General features: G+C 39.1%; 1 protein-coding gene across 1 annotated transcript in view; it reads right to left on the reverse strand.

The window, feature by feature from the left end:
- TEX11 (testis expressed 11) overlaps positions 1–19,078 on the reverse strand; it is a 479,256-nt gene that overhangs the window by 137,027 nt on the left and 323,151 nt on the right. Inside the window, exon 16 of the mRNA XM_054718924.1 lies at positions 17,489–17,591. Within this exon, the coding sequence (XP_054574899.1) occupies positions 17,489–17,591 (103 nt within the window). The remainder of the gene's footprint in view (positions 1–17,488; positions 17,592–19,078) is intronic.

Raw genomic sequence — 19,078 nt, forward strand, 5'->3', positions numbered from 1 at the left:
GCACACTGAGACTCAGAGGAGCTGCGGAAGGTAGAGGTACCGAGGCACACGTGCAGAGAGGGCAGGCAACTGAGTACGTGGCTGGCTTTCTCAAGTGGGAGGGAGACAAAAGCTCCAGACTGCACTGAACTCCAGTTCCGGGTGAGACTCTGGTGACCCAGACTCATTTGGGGAGAAACTGGACTGTCTGGCAGCAGGTGGAACTCGAGGGCGGCTTTCTCTCACAGGTGCTTACAGTGATTACCATGGGACACTGAGACACAGGGGCCTATTAGGGCAGGGCTGACTGGAAAGCAATGCTGTCTGCTCTGCCCTGAGACTCCACCCCATCCAAGCTGAGCACAGAAGGCTGCTGCAAGTCTTGTCTCATAAGGGTGTCTCCAGCACAGAGAGGTTTTTGCAAGTCTTGTCTCATAAGGGTGTCTCCAGCACAGAAGTTCTCCCAGTGTAGACATAGCTGATCCTCACAGCCAATAGGCCTGGAGGTCAATTCCTCCCAGTGATGCCAACAACAATCAAGGCTTAACTACAACAAGACTGTGCACACAGCCCATAAAGGGGTGCACCAAGAGGGTCCACCTCAGATAACTGGGGAGGCTGAGACACTGGGCCCTATAGGACACCTAGCACACAAAGTCACTCTATCAACTCAGGGACGCAGCCAAAATGCGGAGACAAAGAAACATGTCACAAATGAAAGAAATGGAGGAAAACAAACTACTGGATATAGAGTTCAAAACCACGGTTATAAGGTTTTTCAAGAATTTTCTAGAAAAGGCCGATAAATTTAGTGAGAACCTTGAAGATATGAAAAAGGACCAATCAGAAATTAAGCATACACTGACTGAAATAAAAAAAATATTATACAGAGATTTAACAGCAGACTAGAGGATCACAAGAATCAAGTCAAAGATTTCAAATACAAAGAAGCAAAAAGAAAAAAGAATCCAAAAATAGGAAGATAGTGTAAGGAGCCTCTGGGACAACTTTAAACGTACCAACATCAGAATTATGGGGGTACCAGAAGAAGAGAGAGAGCAAGATACTGAAAACCTATTTGAAGAAGTAATGACAGAAAACTTCCCCCACCTGGTGAAAGAAATAGACTTACAAGTCCAGGAAGTGCAGAGAACCCCAAACAAAAGGAATCCAAAGAGGACCACACCAAGACACATCATAATTAAAATGCCAAGAGCAAAAGACAAAGAGAGAATATTAAAAGTAGCAAGAGAAAATCAGTTAGTTACCTACAAGGGAGCACCCATACGACTGTCAGCTGATTTCTCAACAGAAACTATGCAGGCCAGACGGGAGTGGCAAGAAATATTCAAAGTGATGAATAGCAAAAACCTACAACCAAGATTACCCAGCAAAGCTATAATCATAATTAAAGGGCAGATAAAGAGCTTCACAGATAAGAAAAAGCTAAAGGAGTTCATCACCACCAAACCAGTATTATATGAAATGCTGAAAGGTATTCTTTAAGAAGAGGAAGAAGAAGAAAAAGGTAAAGAAAAAATTATGAACAACAAATACATATCTATCAATAAGTGAATCTAAAAATCAAGTGAATAAAAAAGTCTGATGAACAGAATAAACTGGTGAATATAATAGAATTAGAGGCATAGAAAGGGAGTGGACTGACAATTCTCAGGGGGAAAAGGGTGTGGGGGTGTGGGAAGAGACTGGACAAAAATCATACACCTATGGATAAGGACAGTGGGGGGGGTAAGGGCAGAGGGTGGGGTGGGAACTGGGTGGAGGGGAGCTATGGAGGAAAAAAGAGGAACAATTGTAATAATCTGAACAATAAAGATTTATTAAATTAAAAAAACTGGGGAAAAAAGAATCAGGAGGAAATAAAGAGTGATATAACTACAATAAAAAAACAATATGGAAACTTTCAACAGTAGACTGGGAGAAGCAGAGGAACGAATTAGTGAATTAGAAGATAGGGAAGCAAAACACACCCAATCTATACTGCAATTGGAGAAAAAAATCAAAAGACAGGAGCTTTGGGACAACATGAAACAAAGCAACATATGTATAATAGGGGTGACAGAACGACAAGAAAAGGAGCAAGGGTTAGAAAACCTCTTTGAAGAAATAATGTCAGAAAACATCCCTGATATGGGGAAGAAAAAAGTCGCATGAGCATAGAGAGTCCCAAACAAGAAGAACCCAAAAAGTTCGGCACCAAGACACGTCATAACTACAATGGCAAATATTAACGACAAACAGAGAATGTTAAAGGCTGCAAGAGAGAGAGAAAGTTATGTACAAGGGATCTCCCATTAGATTATCAAATGATTTCTCAACAGAAACACATCAGGCCAGAAAGGAATGGAAGGAAGTATACAAAGTGATGCAAAGCAAGGGACTGAATCCAAGAATACTTTATCCAGCAAGGCTATCATTCAAAATTGAAGGGGAAAAAAGGAGCTTCACAGACCAAAAAAAAAAAAAAAAAAAAAAAGGCTAATGGAGTTTATCAGTATCAAACCAGTAATGCAAGACGTGCTAAAGGGACTGTTGTAAAAAGAAGAAATAGAAAGGGAAGAAGGAACACAGGCATAAAGAATAAAAATGGCAAAAAACAAGTACCTATCAATAATAACCTTAAACGTAAATGGATTGCATGTGCCAGTTAAAAGACATTGGGTGACTGAATGGATAAGAAAACATGACTCATATATGCTGTCTACAAGAGACCCACCTCAGAACAAGGGACTGACACAGACTGAAAGTGAAGGGATGGAAAAATATCTTTCAGGCAAATGAAAAAAAAAAAAAAAAAAGCTGGGGTAGCAATACTTATATTTGACAAAATAGACCTCAAAGTGAAGGCCATAACAAGAGATAAGGAAGGCCACTTCATAATACTAAAGGGATCGATACAACAAGAGAATATAAATCTGATAAACATATACACACCCAATGCAGGAGCACCCAAATACACACACACACACACACACACACACACACACACACACACTTCTGGAAGATATCAAGGGAGAAATCGACAGCAATACAATCATAGTAGGAGACTTTAATACCTCACTGACATCACTAGATAAATTCTCTAGACAAAAAATCAGCAAAGAAACAGCAATCCTAAATGACTCACTAGATTAGATGGACTTAATCGACATCTTCAGAACATTTCACCCCAAAGCTACGGAATATATATTCTTCTCAAGTGCACATGGGTCATTTTCAAAGATAGAACACATATTGGGACACAGGCAAAATCTCTCCAAATTCAAGAAGACTGAAATCGTATCAAGCATCTCTTTTCAGATCACAATAGTATAATATTAGAAATCAAATATAATAAAAACAATAAAAAATTCAAACAGTTGGAGGATGAATAGCATGCTATTAAACAATGATTGGGTTACAAAAGAGATCAAAGAATAAATTAAAAACATCCTGGAAATGAATGACAATGAAAACAAAACAATCCAAAACCTATGGGACTCACTGAAAGCAGTCCTGAGTGGGAAGTTTATAGCATTACAGGCCTACCTCAAAAAAACAAGAAAAACTGGTAATAAATTATCTAACTCTACAACTTAAAGAACTAGAAAGAGAGCAACAAGAACAGCTGCCAAAAAGGAGATATATGTACTACTACTTGTAATACTTTAAACAATAAAATAAAATTTAAAAAAATGAAATGAAATAAAATAAAATAAAAAGAAAAGCCCAGAGTGAGCAGAAGGAAGGAGATAATGAAGATCAGAGCAGAAATAAATGACATAGAAAAAAAACCAATATAAAAGATCAATGAAACCAAGGGCTTATTCTGTGAAAGGATAAACAAGATTGATGCAAAGAGAGAGGACTCAAATAAACAAAATCAGAAATGAAAGAGGCAAAATAACAAGAGACCCTACAGAAATAATAGGGATTGTTAAAAAAAAAAAATACAATGAACATCTTTACTCCAACAAACTAAACAACCTAGACGAAATAAGCATATTCCTAAAAAAAAAAAAATATGACCTTAGAAAACTCAATCAAGAAGAATAAAAAATCTCAACAGGCTGATAGCTAACAAGGAAATTGAAGTAGTAATAAAAAAGCTTTCAGACAATAAAACCTGGGGCCAGACAGCTTCACAGGAGAGTTTTACCAAACAATCAAGAAAAATGAAAACCTATCCTCAGACTATTCCAAAAAATTCAAGAGGAAGGCACACTTCTAAGCTCTTTCTATGAAGCCAGTATTACCTTAATCCCCAAACCAGATAAAGATACTACAAAGAAAGAGAATTACAGGTCAATATCCCTCATGAATATAGATGTTAAAATCCTCAACAAAATTCTAGCAAATCAGATTCAGCATTACATTAGAAAGATCATATACCATGACCAAGTGGGATTTATCCTGGGGATGCAAGGATGGTACAATATCCCTAAATCAATAAACAGGATACATTACATAAACAAATTGAGAGATAAAAATCACATAGTCATATTAATTGATGTAGAAAAAGCATTTGACACAATCCAACACCCTTTCTTGATAAAAACCCTCAACAAAATGGGAATCAAGGGATCATACCTCAATATAATAAAAGCCTTATATGACAAACCTACATCCATCATCATACTCAATGGGCAAAAACTAAAATCATTTCCCCTATGAACAGGAACAAGACAGGGATGCCCATTTTCACCACTCTTGCTTGAGATAGTACTGGAAGTGCTACTCATAGCAATCACACAAGAAGAAGAAATAAAAGGCATCCAAATTGGGAAAAAAGAAGTAAAATTTTTATTTTTTGCAGATGACATGATATTGTACACAAAAAGTCCTAAAGACTCTATCAAAAATATGTCAGAACAAACAGATGAATTCGGCAATGTAGCAGGATACAAAATTAACACCCACAAATCTATGCCTTTTTTTATTCACCAATAATGAACTCACAAAAAGAGAAACTAAAAACAAAACAAAACAAACAAACAAACAAAAAACAATCCCATTTACTATTGCATTAAAACAAATTAAGATACCTAGGAATAAATTTAACAAAGGAAATAAAGAACCTGTACTCAGAAAATTCTAGGACGCTAAACAAAGATATAGAGGAAAACATAAACAAATGGAAGAATATACCGTGTTCATAAAATGGTAGAATCAACATCATTAAAATGTCTATACTATCCAAAGCAATCTACAGATTCAATGCAATCCCCATTAAAATACCAAGAGCATACTTGTTTCAAAGACCTAGAAGAAACTCTCCAAAAATTCATCTGGAATTAAAAAAGACCCCAAATACCTGCAGCAATCTTGAGAAAGAACAAAGTTGGAGGGATCATAATACCAGATATCAAGCTATACTACAGAGCCACTATTCTCAAAACTGCCTGGTACTGGCACAAGAACTGACATATAGACCAATGGAACAGAACAGAGAACTCAGAGATCGACCCAAGCCATTATGCTCAATTAATATTTACAAAGGAGGCAAGAGCATACAATGGTGTCAAGAATATCTCTTCAATAAATCGTGTTGGGAAAATTGGACAGATACATGCAAAAAAATGAAACTAGATCACCAACTTACACCATACACAAAAACAAACTCAAAATGAATAAAGGACTTAAATATCAGATGGGAAATCATAAAGATCCTAGAAGAAGCCATAGGCAGCAAAATAGCAGACATTTGTCATAGCAATACTGATACAGCTCCTAGGAAACTAAGGAGGAAACAAATAAAAGGGACTACAAAAAAATAAAAATCTTGTGCACAGTGAAATAAACCATCAACAAAACAACAAGAAAGCCCCCTGCATGGGAGAACATATTTGCCAATGTTAACTCTGATAAGGGTTTAATCTCAAAAATTTATAAGGAACTCATACAAGTTAACAAAAAGAAGATAAACAATCCAATCAAAAAATGGGCAAAGGATCTAAGTAGAAACTTTTTGACAGAAGGCATACAGAAGGCCAATAGACATATGAAAACATGCTCAAAGTTACTAATCTTCTGAGAGATGCCAATCAAAACAACAATGAGGTACCATCTCACACCTGTCAGAATGGCTATCATCAACAAATCAACAAACGACAAATGCTGGCGAGGATGCAGAGAAAAAGGAACCCTCTTGCACTGCTGGTGGAAATGTAGACTGGTGCAGCCACTGTGGAAGACAGTATGGTGTTTCCCCAAAATATTAAAAATGGTACTCATATTTGACTCCGTAACCCCACTTCTAGAAAAATATCCCAAGAAAACAGAAACACCAATCAGAAAGGATATATGCACCCTTATGTTCATAGCAGCACAATTTACAATAGCTAAGATTTGGAAACAACCTAAGTGCCTATCAGCAGATCAGTGGATTAAAAAACTGTGGTGCATCTATGCAATGGAATACTATGCTGCTGTAAAAAAGACGGTACTCTTAGCATTTTCAACAGCATGGATGGATCTGGAGAGCATTATGCTAAGTGAAATAAGCCAGTCAGAGAAAGATAAATATCACATGATCTCACTCATTTGTGGAATATAGTGAACAACATAAAATGATGAACAAAAATAGAACCAGAGTCATAGAAGCATCGAACAGACTGTCCAACCTATGAGGGAAGGTTTGGGTTAGGGGGTTAGAGATCAACCTATGCACTTGTATGCATGCATATGAGCATACGGAAAGGACACAGATGGGGGGGGTAGTGAGGGCATGTGCTGGGGCATGGGGGCGGTCAGGAAGAGGTCAATGGCGGGAAAGGAGACTTATGTAATACTTCAAACAATAAAGAATTTAAAATATAAAAAAGAAACTATGAAAAATGACTAGTCGGGAATGAAGAATGACATAGCACTAGCAAAGAACACATTGGAAGGAATACACAGCAGACTAGGAGAAGATGAGGATCAGATCAGTGAATTAGAATATCGATCGCCAACCAGTGGTCTACCAAGCACTGGTGGTCCATGAGGTCTCAAAGGTTGGTGACCACTGAATTAGAAGATAAGGTAGAAAAAAATAACTCAATCAGAGAAACAAAAAGAAGAAAATAATAATTAAAGAACAGAAGGACAGGTTAAGGGAGCTGTGGGACAACATGAAATATAACAATATTCACATCATAAGATTGCCAGAAGGTGAAGAAAGTAAGCAGGGATAGAGCATATAGTTGAAGAAATAATGGCAGAAAACTTCCTTAACCTGGTGAAGGAAAAAGTCACAGAATATCAGTAGGCACAGAGAATCCCAAGCAAGAAGAACCCAAAGAGGCCCACACCCAGACACATCATAATTAAAATGCCAAAAATTAGTGAAGAGATAAAGAAGTACAAGTTGGTAATTAAAGAACATCCTTAGAGGGTATATAGTCAATAATGTTGTAATAACTATATATGGTGTCAGATGGGTACTAGATTTATAAAAGTGATCATTTTGTAAGTTATATACATGTCTATGCAAGGGGCTGTATACCTGAAACTAATATAATATTGTATGACAATTGTAATTGTAAAATAAAAATTATTTAAAAAATAACAGCAATCCACCTCCTAGAGAAGTAATCATATCACCACACAAAATCTACAAACAGATGTTTATAGCACATTTATTCCTAATCATCCAAACTGGAAACCATGCAAATATCCTTCAACTGGTAAATGGATAACCAAACTGGGATACATCCATACTATGGAATAAAAAAGAGTAAACTATGGAAACCACAGCAGTATAGATGATATTCAAATGCAATGTGCTACATGAAAGAAGTCAGGCTTAAAAAGCTTTACACTGCATGATTCCATTTATTGACATTCTGGAAAAGGCAAAACTGTAGAGTTATAAATGAGGTCAGTCATTTACAGGACTGGAAGTAATGGAAGAAGTTCCAACAAAGGGGCCTGAGGTAAATTTTTGTCCTGTGTCTTGATCATACTGTATGCATTTGTCAAAACTCACAGAATTATTAATATAAATGAGCCTCATAGAATAGTAACTTTTATTGCATAAACTTGACTTTAGAATGTTAAAATAAAAGGTTTAATAGGAAATCCATTTTTTGTCATTTCTGTTGGGAAAATATTTTAAGTTCTTTTATATTTCAACATAGTAAACCAAATAAAGCAAATTCCTAGAAGTGTCTAATGAAAACATCAATGATGGACATGACACCAATATTAACCCTAATAAACAGTTTACTAGTACTTCAATCCATTTTCTTATGGATTGAATGCATTTATGGGGTATTCATAAATAGTTGCTTAATTTGATTAGTACAAATTATGTTCAGATTCAAGTTTTTCAATTTCTCAATTTGTGCCGTTCACAAAGAGCAACCAGTCTGGAGCTCACACTTCTCCAGGATTAGGTTCAGGTACTCTGAGGGCTGAATAAGAATACTATCATAGCATAGGCATATCTGTAACCAAGTCAAGATACACATGTTTTCAGGCACACTAGCTAGGAAACTATGCTTGATGAAAAAGAAACAACACTAATGGGATGAGGTTCATTTGAGTAATTCCAACACTGTCAACTTTGTAGAGAGAAACTCCTTCTCAAGGCCTAATCTCTCATCAATCACTTCCCAAATATGTGAAAACAGTCAAAAGTTACCCTTGAGACTTTTTTTCTCTAAAGACAGTTCTTAACTGATGGATGTTTGCAGTATAATCTCCCCTGAACCCAGACATTTTTAAACTTAATTTTTTTAAAAATGGGTTGGTTCAAATAACATAAAGTTCAAAAAAGTATACCATGTCCAGTCGGCATGGCTCAGTGGCTGAGCAATGACCTATGGACCAGGAGGTCATGGTTTGATTCCTGGTCAGGGCACATGCCCAGGTTGTGGGCTCAATCCCCAGTGTGGGCCACGCAGGAGGCAGCTAATCAATGGTTCTCTCTCATCATTGATGTTTCTCTCTCTCTCTTCCTCTCTCTTCCTCTCTGAAATAAAAACAAAATATTTTTTTAAAAAGTATATCATGAGAACTTTCCCCCCAATTTCTGTCCGACAACTGACTAGATCCTACTCCCTCAATAGGTAGGCCCTGTTCTTTTATTTTTATGTAACCTCCCATAATTTCTTTTTCCATGATTGTATTATCTTTATATAGGAAAGCTAGAATATATATCTATATCTATATCTATATCTATATCTATATCTATATCTATATCTATACACACACACACACACACACACACACACACACACACACACACACACACACATACATATACTAGAGACCCGGTGCACGAAATTCGTGCACAAGGGTGTGTGTCCCTCAGCCCAGACTGCACCCTCTCCAATCTGGGACCCCTCGAGGGATGTCGGACATCCCTCTCATAATCCAGGACTGCTGTCTCCCAACTGCTTGCCTACCTGCCTTCCTGATTGCCCCTAACTGCTTCTGCCTGCCAGCCTGATCACCCCCTAACCACTCTCCTGCCAGCCTGATTGATGCCTAACTACTCCCCTTCCAGCCTGATTGCCCCTAACTGCCCTCCCCTGCAGGCCTGATCATCCTTAACTGGCCTCCCCTGCACGCCTGGTCACCCCTAACTGTGCTCCCCTGCAGGCCTGGTCCCCCCCAACTGCTCTCCCCTGCAGGCCTGGTCACCCCTAACTGCCCTCCCCTGCAGGCTTGATCGCCGCCAACTGCCCTCCCATGCAGGCCTGGTCCCTCCCAACTGCCCTCCCCTGCAGGCCATCTTGTGGCAGCCATCTTTGACCACATGGGGGCAGCCATCTTGTGTGTTGGAGTGACAGTCAATTTGCATATTACTCTTTTATTATATAGGATTAGATAGGATAGAGGCCTGGTGCACGGGTGGGGGGCTGGCTGGTTTGCCCTGAAGGGTGTCCTGGATCAGGGTGGGGGTTCCCTTGGGGTGTGGGGCAGCCTGGGCGAGGGGCCTGTGGTAGTTTGCAGGCCAGCCACGCCCCCTAGAGACCCAAGCATAGGCCAGGGTCGGCTGGAAGCAGATATCTAGGATTTATTTATCTTCTATAAGTGAAACTTTGTAGCCTTGAGCAGAGGCCAGGGCAGGCTAGGGCAGCGGAAAGCTTGGCTTCCTCCATTGCCATGGGCAACCCAAGCCTCTGGCTGGCTCCAGCTCTGTGGCCGCTGCCATTTTTGTTGGGATTTATTTATCTTCTATAATTGAAACTTTGTAGACTTGAGCAGAGGCCAGGGCAGGCCAGGGCAGGTGGGAAGCTTGGCGTCCTCCATCGCCGGGGGCAACACAAGACTCCTGCTTGCTCCAGCTCTGTAGCCACTGCCATCTTGGTTGGGTTAATTTGCATACTTGCTCCTAATTGGCTGATGGGCGTGGCTTGTGGGTGTATCGGAAGTATGGTCAATTTGCAGGTTTCTCTCTTATTTTTTTATTTTTTTCATTTTTTATTAAGGTATTATATGTGTACATATCTTACCATTGCCCCCCCCACCCCACTCCCATACATGCCCTCACTCCCCAGAGTTTTATGTCCATTGGTTATGCTTATATGCTTGCATACAAGTCCTTCGGTTGATCTCCTATCTCCCCCACCTCTCCTTAACCTTCCCGCTGTAATTTGACCTTCTGATTGATGCTTTACTGTCTCTGTATCTATCTTTTTGTTCAACAGCTTATAATTTTCTTTATTATCCACAGATGAGTGAGATCATGTGGTATTTTTCTTTCATGGTCTGGCTTATTTCACTTAGCATGATGTTATCCAATTCCATCCAGGTTGCTGCAAATGGTCGGAATTCCTTCTTTTTTATGGCAGCATAGTATTCCATTGTGTAGATGTACCATAGTTCTCTGATCCAGTCATCTGCTGACGGGCACCTAGGCTGTTTCCGAATCTTTGCTATTGTAAATTGTGCTGCTATGAACATAGGGGTGCATATATCCTTTCTTATTGGTGTTTCCAGTTTCTTAGGATATATTCCTGGAGTGGGATTACTGGGTCAAATGGGAGTTCCATTTTCAGTTTTTTGAGGAAACTCCATACTGTTTTCCACATTGGCTGCACCAGTCTACATTCCCTCCAGCAGTGCACTAGTGTTCCTTTTTATCCACATCCTCGCCAACACTTGTCATTTGTTGATTTGTTGATAATAGCCATTCTGACAGGTGTGAGATGGTACCGCATTGTTGTTTTGATTTGCATTTCTCGGATAATTAGTGACGTTGAGCATGTTTTCATGTGTCTCTTGGCCTTCCTTCTGTCTTCTTTTGAAAAGATCCTATTTAGGTCCGTTGCCCATTTTTTTATTGGATCATTTATCTTCCTTTTATTAAGTTGTATAAGCTGCCTGTAGATGTTGGAGATTAAACCTTTATCACTGATAACATTTGCAAATATGTTCTCCCATACAGTGGGATTTCTTGTTGTTTTGTTGATAGTTTCTTTTGCTGTAAAAAAGCTTTTTATTTTTATGTAGACCCATTTATTAATTTTCCCTTTAGCTTCCATTGCCCTAGGAGCAGTGTCAGTGAAGAAGTTCTTTTGGCATATGTCTGAAATTTTGCTGCCTGTGGATTCCTCTAGTATTTTTAAGGTTTCCCATCTTATGTTTAAGTCCTGTATCCATTTTGAGTTTATTTTTGTGTATGGTGTAAGTTGGTGATCTAGTTTCATTTTTTTGCATGTATCTGTCCAATTTTCCCAACACCATTTATTGAAGAGACTGTATTGACTGCATTGTATGTTCACGGCTCTTTTGTCAAATATTAATTGAGCATATTGGTTTGGGTTGATGTCTGGATTCTCTATTCTGTTCCATTGATCTATATGTCTGTTCTTGTGCCAGTACCATGCTGTTTTGAGAACAGTGTCTTTGTAATATAGCTTGAGGTCTGGTATTGAGATTCATTCCTACTTTATTCTTCTTTCTCAGGATTGCTGTGGCTATTCGGGGTCTTTTTTTATTCCAGATGAATTTTTGGAGAGTTTTTTCTAAATCTGTGAAATATGCCATTGGTATTTTAATGGGGAGTGCACTGAATCTATAGATTGCTTTGGGTAGTATGGACATTTTAATGATATTGATTCTACCAATCCATTAACATGGTATGGTCTTCCATCTGTTTACATCTTCCTCTATCTCTTTTTTTAATGTCCTGTAGTTTTCCGTGTATAGGTCTTTTACATCTGTAGTTAAGTTTATTCCTAGGTATCTTAGTTTTTCTGGTGTGATGGTAAATGGGATTGCTTTTTTAGTCTCTCTTTCTATAAGTTCACTATTGGTGTATAGAAATGCCATAGATTTCTTGGTGTTAATTTTGTATCCTGCTACATTGCCAAATTGATTTATTAAGTCTATTAGTTTTTTGATGGAGCCTTTTGCGTTTTTTTTGTACAATATCATGTCATCTGCAAATAAGGACAGCTTTACTTCTTCTTTTCCAATTTGGATGTCTTTTATTTCTTCTTCTTGTCTAATTACAATAGCTAATATTTCCAGTACTATGTCTAACAGGAGTGGTGAGAGTGGGCATCCCTGTCTTGTTCCTGTTCTTAGGGGAAATGGTTTTAGTTTTTGCCCATTGAGTATGATGATGCTGTGGGTTTAATATATATAGCTTTTATTATGTTGAGGTATGATCCTTCTATTCCCACCTTGTTGAGAGTTTTTATTAAGAAAGGGTGTTGGATTTTGTCAAATGCTTTTTCTGCATCTATTGATATGACTATGTGATTTTTATCTCTCAATTTGTTTATGTGATGTATCACATTTATTGCTTTGTGGATATTGTACCATCCTTGCATTCCTGGGATAAATGCTACTTGGTCATGGTGTATGATCTTTCTGATGTACTGATGGAGCTGATTTGCCAGAATTTTGTTGAGGATTTTGGCATCTATGTTCATGAGGGATATCGGTCTGTAATTCTCTTTCATGGTGTTGTCTTTATCTGGTTTTGGTATTAGGGTGATGCTGGCTTCATAGAAGGTGCTCGGAAGTGTTCCTTCCTCTTGAATTTTGTGGAATAGTCTGAGGAGGATAGGTTTTAGTTCTTCCTTGAATGTTTGGTAAAAGTCTCCTGTGAAGCCGTCTGGCCCCGGGCTTTTGTTTGCCGGAAGCTTTTTGATGACTGCTTCAATTTCTTCCATAGTTACTGGACGGTTGAGCTGTTTAGATTCTTCCTGATTGAGTTTTGGAAGGTTATATTTTTCTAGGAATGTGTCCATTTCCTCCAGGTTGTTCAGTTTGTTGGAATAGAGATATTCATAGCATTTTGCAATAATCCTTTGAATTTCAGCGGGGTCTGTTGTTATTTCACCTCTTTCATTTCTGATTTTGTTTATTTGGGTCCTCTCTCTTTGCTTCTTGGTGAGCCTGTCTAGAGGTTTATCAATCTTGTTTATCCTTTCAAAGAACCAGCTCTTGGTTTTGTTGATCTTTTGTATTGTTTCTTTGGTCACTATGTCGTTTATCTCCACTCTGATCTTTATTATTTCCTTCCTTCTGCTTACACTGGACTTTTCTTGTTGCTCTCTAACTCTTTGAGTTGTTGGGTTAGTTAATTTATTACCATTGTTTCTTGTTTTTTGCAGTAGGCTTGTAGAGCTAGGAACTTCCCTCTCAGGACTGCTTTCGCTGTGTCCCATAGATTCTGGATTGTTGTGTTTTCATTGTCATTTGTTGCCATGATGTTTTTTATTTCTTCCTTGATGTCTTTGGTAACCCAGTCATTGTTTAATTGCATGCTGTTTAGTCTCCATTTGTTTGATTTCTTTGGATTGTTTTTATTGTCATTGATTTCCAGTTTTATGCCACAGTGATCTGAGAAGATGCTTGATATGGTCTCTATCTTCTTGAATTTGGAGAGACTTTGCCTATGTCCTAACATATGGTCTATCTTTGAAAATGACCCATGTGCACTTGAGAAGAATGTATATTCTGTGGCTTTGGGGTGAAATGTTCTGAACATGTCAATTAATTCCATCTGGTCTAGTGAGTCATTTAGGATCGATGTTTCTTTGCTGATTTTTTTGTTTAGAGGATTTGTCCAGTGGTGTTAATGGTGTATTAAAGTCTCCTACTATGATTGTATTCCTGTTAATCTCTCCCTTGATATCCTCCAGGAGTTTTTTTTTTTTATGTATTTGGGTGCTCCTGAATTGGGTGCATATATGTTTAGCAGAATTATTTCTTCTTGTTGGATTTCTCCCTTTAGTATTATGAAGTGGCCTTCCTTATCTCTTGTTATGTCCTTCCCTTTGAGATCTAATTTGTCAGATATAAGTATTGCTACCCCAGCTTTTTTTTTCATTTCCATTCTCCTGAAAAACCTTTTTCCATCCCTTCACCCTCAGCCTGTGTGCGTCTTTTTTTTCTGAGGTGGGTTTCTTGTAGACAGCAGATATATGCGTCTTGTTTTTTATCCAATCTGTTACCCTATGTCTTTTGATAGGGGCATTTAATCCATTTACATTTAAAGTTATTATTGATAGGTATTTATTTGGCACCATTTTTATTCTATACACCAGTGTTTCTTCTTCGTTTTCTAGTTTTTTGTTTGTTTTTTTGTTTGTTTTACAGCTGACCCTTTAGCATTTCTTGCATTGCTGGTTTGGTGGTGATAAATTCCCTTAGCCCTATTTTGTCTGTGAAGCTTCTGATTTCACCTTCAATTTTGATTGATAGCCTTGCTGGGTACAGTATTCTTGGATTGAGACCCTTCCCTTGCATGACTTTGTATATTTCATTCCATTCCCTTCTGTCCTGACAAGTTTCTGTTGAGAAATCAGTTGCTAGTCTGATGGGGGTTCCTTTGTATGTAACTTTCTGTCTCTCTCTGGCCACTTTTAAGATCCTTACTTTGTCGTTGGTGTTTGCCAATTTAATTATAATGTGCATTGGCGTCGGTCTTTTGGAGTTCATTTTGCTTGGGACTGTGAGCTTCTTGGATTTGTGTGGGTTTTTTCTTCCTTATATCAGGAGAGTTTTCTGTCATTATTTCTTCAAACAGGTTTTCTATTCCTTTCTCAGTTTCCTTTCCTTCTGGAACCCCTATTATGCGAATGTTGTTTTGTTTTGTGTTGTCCTAAAGTTCCCTTAGGCTCTCCTCCTGCTTTTTCACTTTCTTTTCTAGAAGCTGCTCTACTTGGGTATTTTTTTCCATCTTGTCTTCTAGCTCACTGATGCAGTCCTCTGCTTCTTGTAGTCTACTCTTGCTGCTTTCTATTGAGTTCTTTACAGCAGCGATGTCATTTTTCATTTCTTCTTGGTTCTTCTTCATTTCCTCTTGGTTCTTACTCATATTGTCGAATTTGTCTTCCATTCTTTTCAGCCACCTTATGACCATTTCTCTGAAATCTTTCTCTGATAGGTTGCTGGCCTCTAATTCGTTTACTTCCTTTTCTGGTGATGCCTGATTTTCTTTCTTTTGCGGGCTGTTTCTTTGTCTCCCCATGGTCTCTCTTCTCCCGATTTCTGGTTATGTAGTTTTCTCTCTCCTGCGTTGATTTAAAGGCACAAAATACACACAACCAGGTACAACACTCAAGGTACTGAACAGCGATGTATTCACAATATCAATAATCTCCAATAAAGGTGAACACCAGAGCAAGGTAAATTAGGGGATAGGAGAGAAAGAAGAGTAAAAAGAAAGTAAGAAAAAAAAAAGGAATGTCGACAATGAAATTGGGGTAATGAGAAAAAAGAATAAGAGAGACTAGAACGAGACTAAGAGAGAAAAGAGGAACATACTATATATATCGGGAGAGAACTCCAATAGAACAACCACTGATCACAGCAAATGCCAGCAAGAAGTACCTGGTGATTAATACAACCTACAATACCAACTAATATCAAGCGAGGTAAGGGATAACAGAAGTGAAAAACAAACAAAAACACAGCAAACAAAAAAAAAGAATAAGCAAAATAATCTCACAAAAAAAGCATAAAAATTCGATATAATCAACATTCAAGCAAACAACAACTAAAGGACAGAGAGAAAAACATTTTTTTTTTTTTTTTAGTTAAGACAGTGAAGAGAGAGGTGTGTATGGACTTGGAGCAGGGGATTGGAGATTCGATATATAGGTAGGGTGAAATTTTAGCAGGGGGTAAACAGAAAGAATAGGGAAAATCTAGAGCAGGAAAGGGTCAAGATAAACAGGACACCAAAAGGGGAAAGGTTAGGCAGAGAGTGATGGCATAAAGGTAGAGTTGAGCTAGAATAAAACGATGGTGAAGGAAAGGTGAAAATAGACTGTAGAACACTAATCCCAAAGTAAAATAAAGAGAAAATAAAATGACACTTAAAAAAAATAATAAAAAGACCCAAAAATAAATATAATAAAAAAGGTAAAATAGTAGTAGTAATAATGTTGATTGCAAATAAAAATGTAATAATTAAAAAGGTAAAATCAAATGAGGAAAAAAGAAAAAAATAGTTTAAGTAAATGATGCAAAAAATGAAAATAAAAAAATTAAAAATTTATTAAAATAAAAAATAATGTGCAATAGTTAAGGTCATTCACTTCCTTTGTTGTTCTGTTTGGCACGCCTGTTTCCCAGTCCAGACAGTGTTGCAGTTCCATGCGTTTCACTGCTCCTCAGTGTTGTAATTCAGTCTTGATTTTTAAGCAGGGGGTGTCTTAATTTCTGGTGTTCCTTTATTTTTTATTAGACCACAGTAAATTTGTGATTCAGCCTCTGGGTGGCAGTGTTTCTGGGTTGACTTCCAGGACTCTAAGGCCTCTCTAGCCTTTTTACTTCTATGGCAGTCAATACCGGTTTGCAGAGGCTGGTGGGCAAGTTCAAGTTGACTGCACACCCCTGAAACTCCCAGTGTATCCCTCCGCATCAGTTCAAAACTGATTGCTCTTTAGAGATTCCCCCCTGTTAGCAGCTCTGAGGCCCCCTTCCACAATCACAGATCACACCGGCTCCAACAGCCACAGACCTCTCCTGGCTCAGACCTTCCTTGTCATCCAGCTCCCACTGTGTGCGTGCGCGCGCAGGGGCGTTTCTCTCTCCGGCAGGGACTAGAACCTCACCCTATCCCTGGAGAAATCTGACCTTTCCGTGGTGGAGTGAAGAGTGTCTTTGAGTCCAAGCATTCGCGCCTCCTGGGTTCGGTGCTCTTGGGCAAACAGTTGTTGGGCGGTCGCCACAGTTGTTGATTTTCAGGCCTTGAACAAAGTCCACCTTCCCTTTCAAGATGGCAAGATTTTGCTGTCCATGCCCGTAGCTCCGGGAGGGGACCCAGCCGCCGTGGGGGCTGCCCTGTCAGCGGAACCCCGTCCAGCAGTCCCCCACCTTCTCCTGGCATTCAGCTGTTCCTCAGCTTGCTAACAAACACTCCCAGTGCGACCCTTTGCTGTTCTTTCTTTCTGCTCCAGGACCAGGCTAGGAACACATCTGCCTACTCTGCCGCCATTTTCTCCTCTACTGCAGGTTTCTCTTTTATTAGATAGGATTATATTATGATCAAAGAGGATTATTTTTATTCTTTGTGTTAACAGTTAAATGTAACTCATAAATAACATACCTCTGTCAGAATTGCCTTCCATGACTGCAATCTTGAATAGATAAAATTGAGTGAAAATATTTCCAGGATCAAGATGTTCAGCTTCTGCCACTGCTTCTTTAGCCTGAAAAAAAAAATTGGATCTCTTTTATAAAAGCTTTAAGGAAGACCTTACTGTATTGTGCTAATATTACTAACATAGTTAAAATGGCTAATTTGTACTCAAAGAAAAGTCGTGAAACTAAGAAAAGTCTTTAAATAACTGTTTTCTGTGTTGTTTTTTTAATCTTCACCTGAAGATATTTTTCCCATTGAGTTTTAGAGACAGTTGAAGGAAGGGGGAGAGACAAAGAGAGAGAAACATTGATGCTGGTCCTGGGGATCAAGCCTGAAACCCAGGTACATGCCCTAGACCAGAATTGAACCAGACAACCTTCAGTCTGCAAGCTGACACTCTATCAACTGAACCAAAACAGCTAAGGCAAGAGCTGTTTTTATTTAAATGCTAAAGACATAGTGATTTCTGCTTCTGAAAATAATATGCACTATATATGTGTGATACTATTCTTTTAATTCCAACAGTGACTGACAATATATGCAAAGAAATTACCGGAGGAGAAGCAAGATGGCGGTAAAGGTAAACACCTATACTTGCTGCCTCTCACAACCACATCAAAATTACAACAAAAAGGCAGAAAAATTAGCACCCAGAATCGTGGGAAAGCTGGCAAAGTGGAAATTCCACAATTAGAGAGGTGAAAAAATCACATTGAGAATGGTAATAGGTGCGAAGGTGCAGAAAGTGCTGGCACTTGGATGTGCTGCTCTTTTAATCAGGAGGGAGATACAAGCTCCCACTTGCTCTGAACTCCAGTTCCAGGCAAGATTCTAGGGGACCCTGACACATATGGGGAGAAACTGGACTGTCTGGCATCGGGACAGGAATGTGAGGGCAGCTTTCCCTCAGAGGTGCTCGCAGCGAGGGTGCGGGATGCGGAGACCCGGCGACCTCTCTGGTGTAGGGCTGACTGGCAGCCATTACTGTTTGCTCTGTACTGGTGATTCCCAGAGACCCCAACCCACCCAATTTACAACCCCACCCGAGCTGTGAGCAGCAGCTTTTGCATATGAATGGCTGATCCTTTCTCTGCCTAAAACCTGTCAAACCACAGCTGGGTCAGAGAGCCCCAGAGCTTCCAAAAGAAGGCCCAAGGTCCGGCAGCAGCAGCCTGACTTGCTTCACAGCTGGGCCTCGTCTGGGCACTTCCAAACCACATACAAAGAGGAGGAATCTGCAGATGTCTCTGTAGCTCTTGCTGGGCGGACCCAGACAATGGCTGACCTTGCACCTTCTTGGAGATCCAAGAGCCAGTATACCCAGGGGTCAGAGTGATACCATACTGGATTACAACTCTTCACATTCGTAAGAGACACACTCAAAGTGCAGAATCAGTGATCAACAAAGCCCCATTGAAGCAATTCCTGCCCCTTAAGGGTGTCTCCTTTGCAACAAATCTTCCAGTGTAGACACAGGTGGTCATCACAGCCAATTGGCCTGGAGGTCAATTTTTCCCAGTGATTCCAACAGCAGTCAAGGGTTAACTACAACAA

Source organism: Eptesicus fuscus, chromosome 1, assembly GCF_027574615.1.
Source record: "Eptesicus fuscus isolate TK198812 chromosome 1, DD_ASM_mEF_20220401, whole genome shotgun sequence".
Lineage (NCBI taxonomy): Eukaryota > Metazoa > Chordata > Mammalia > Chiroptera > Vespertilionidae > Eptesicus > Eptesicus fuscus.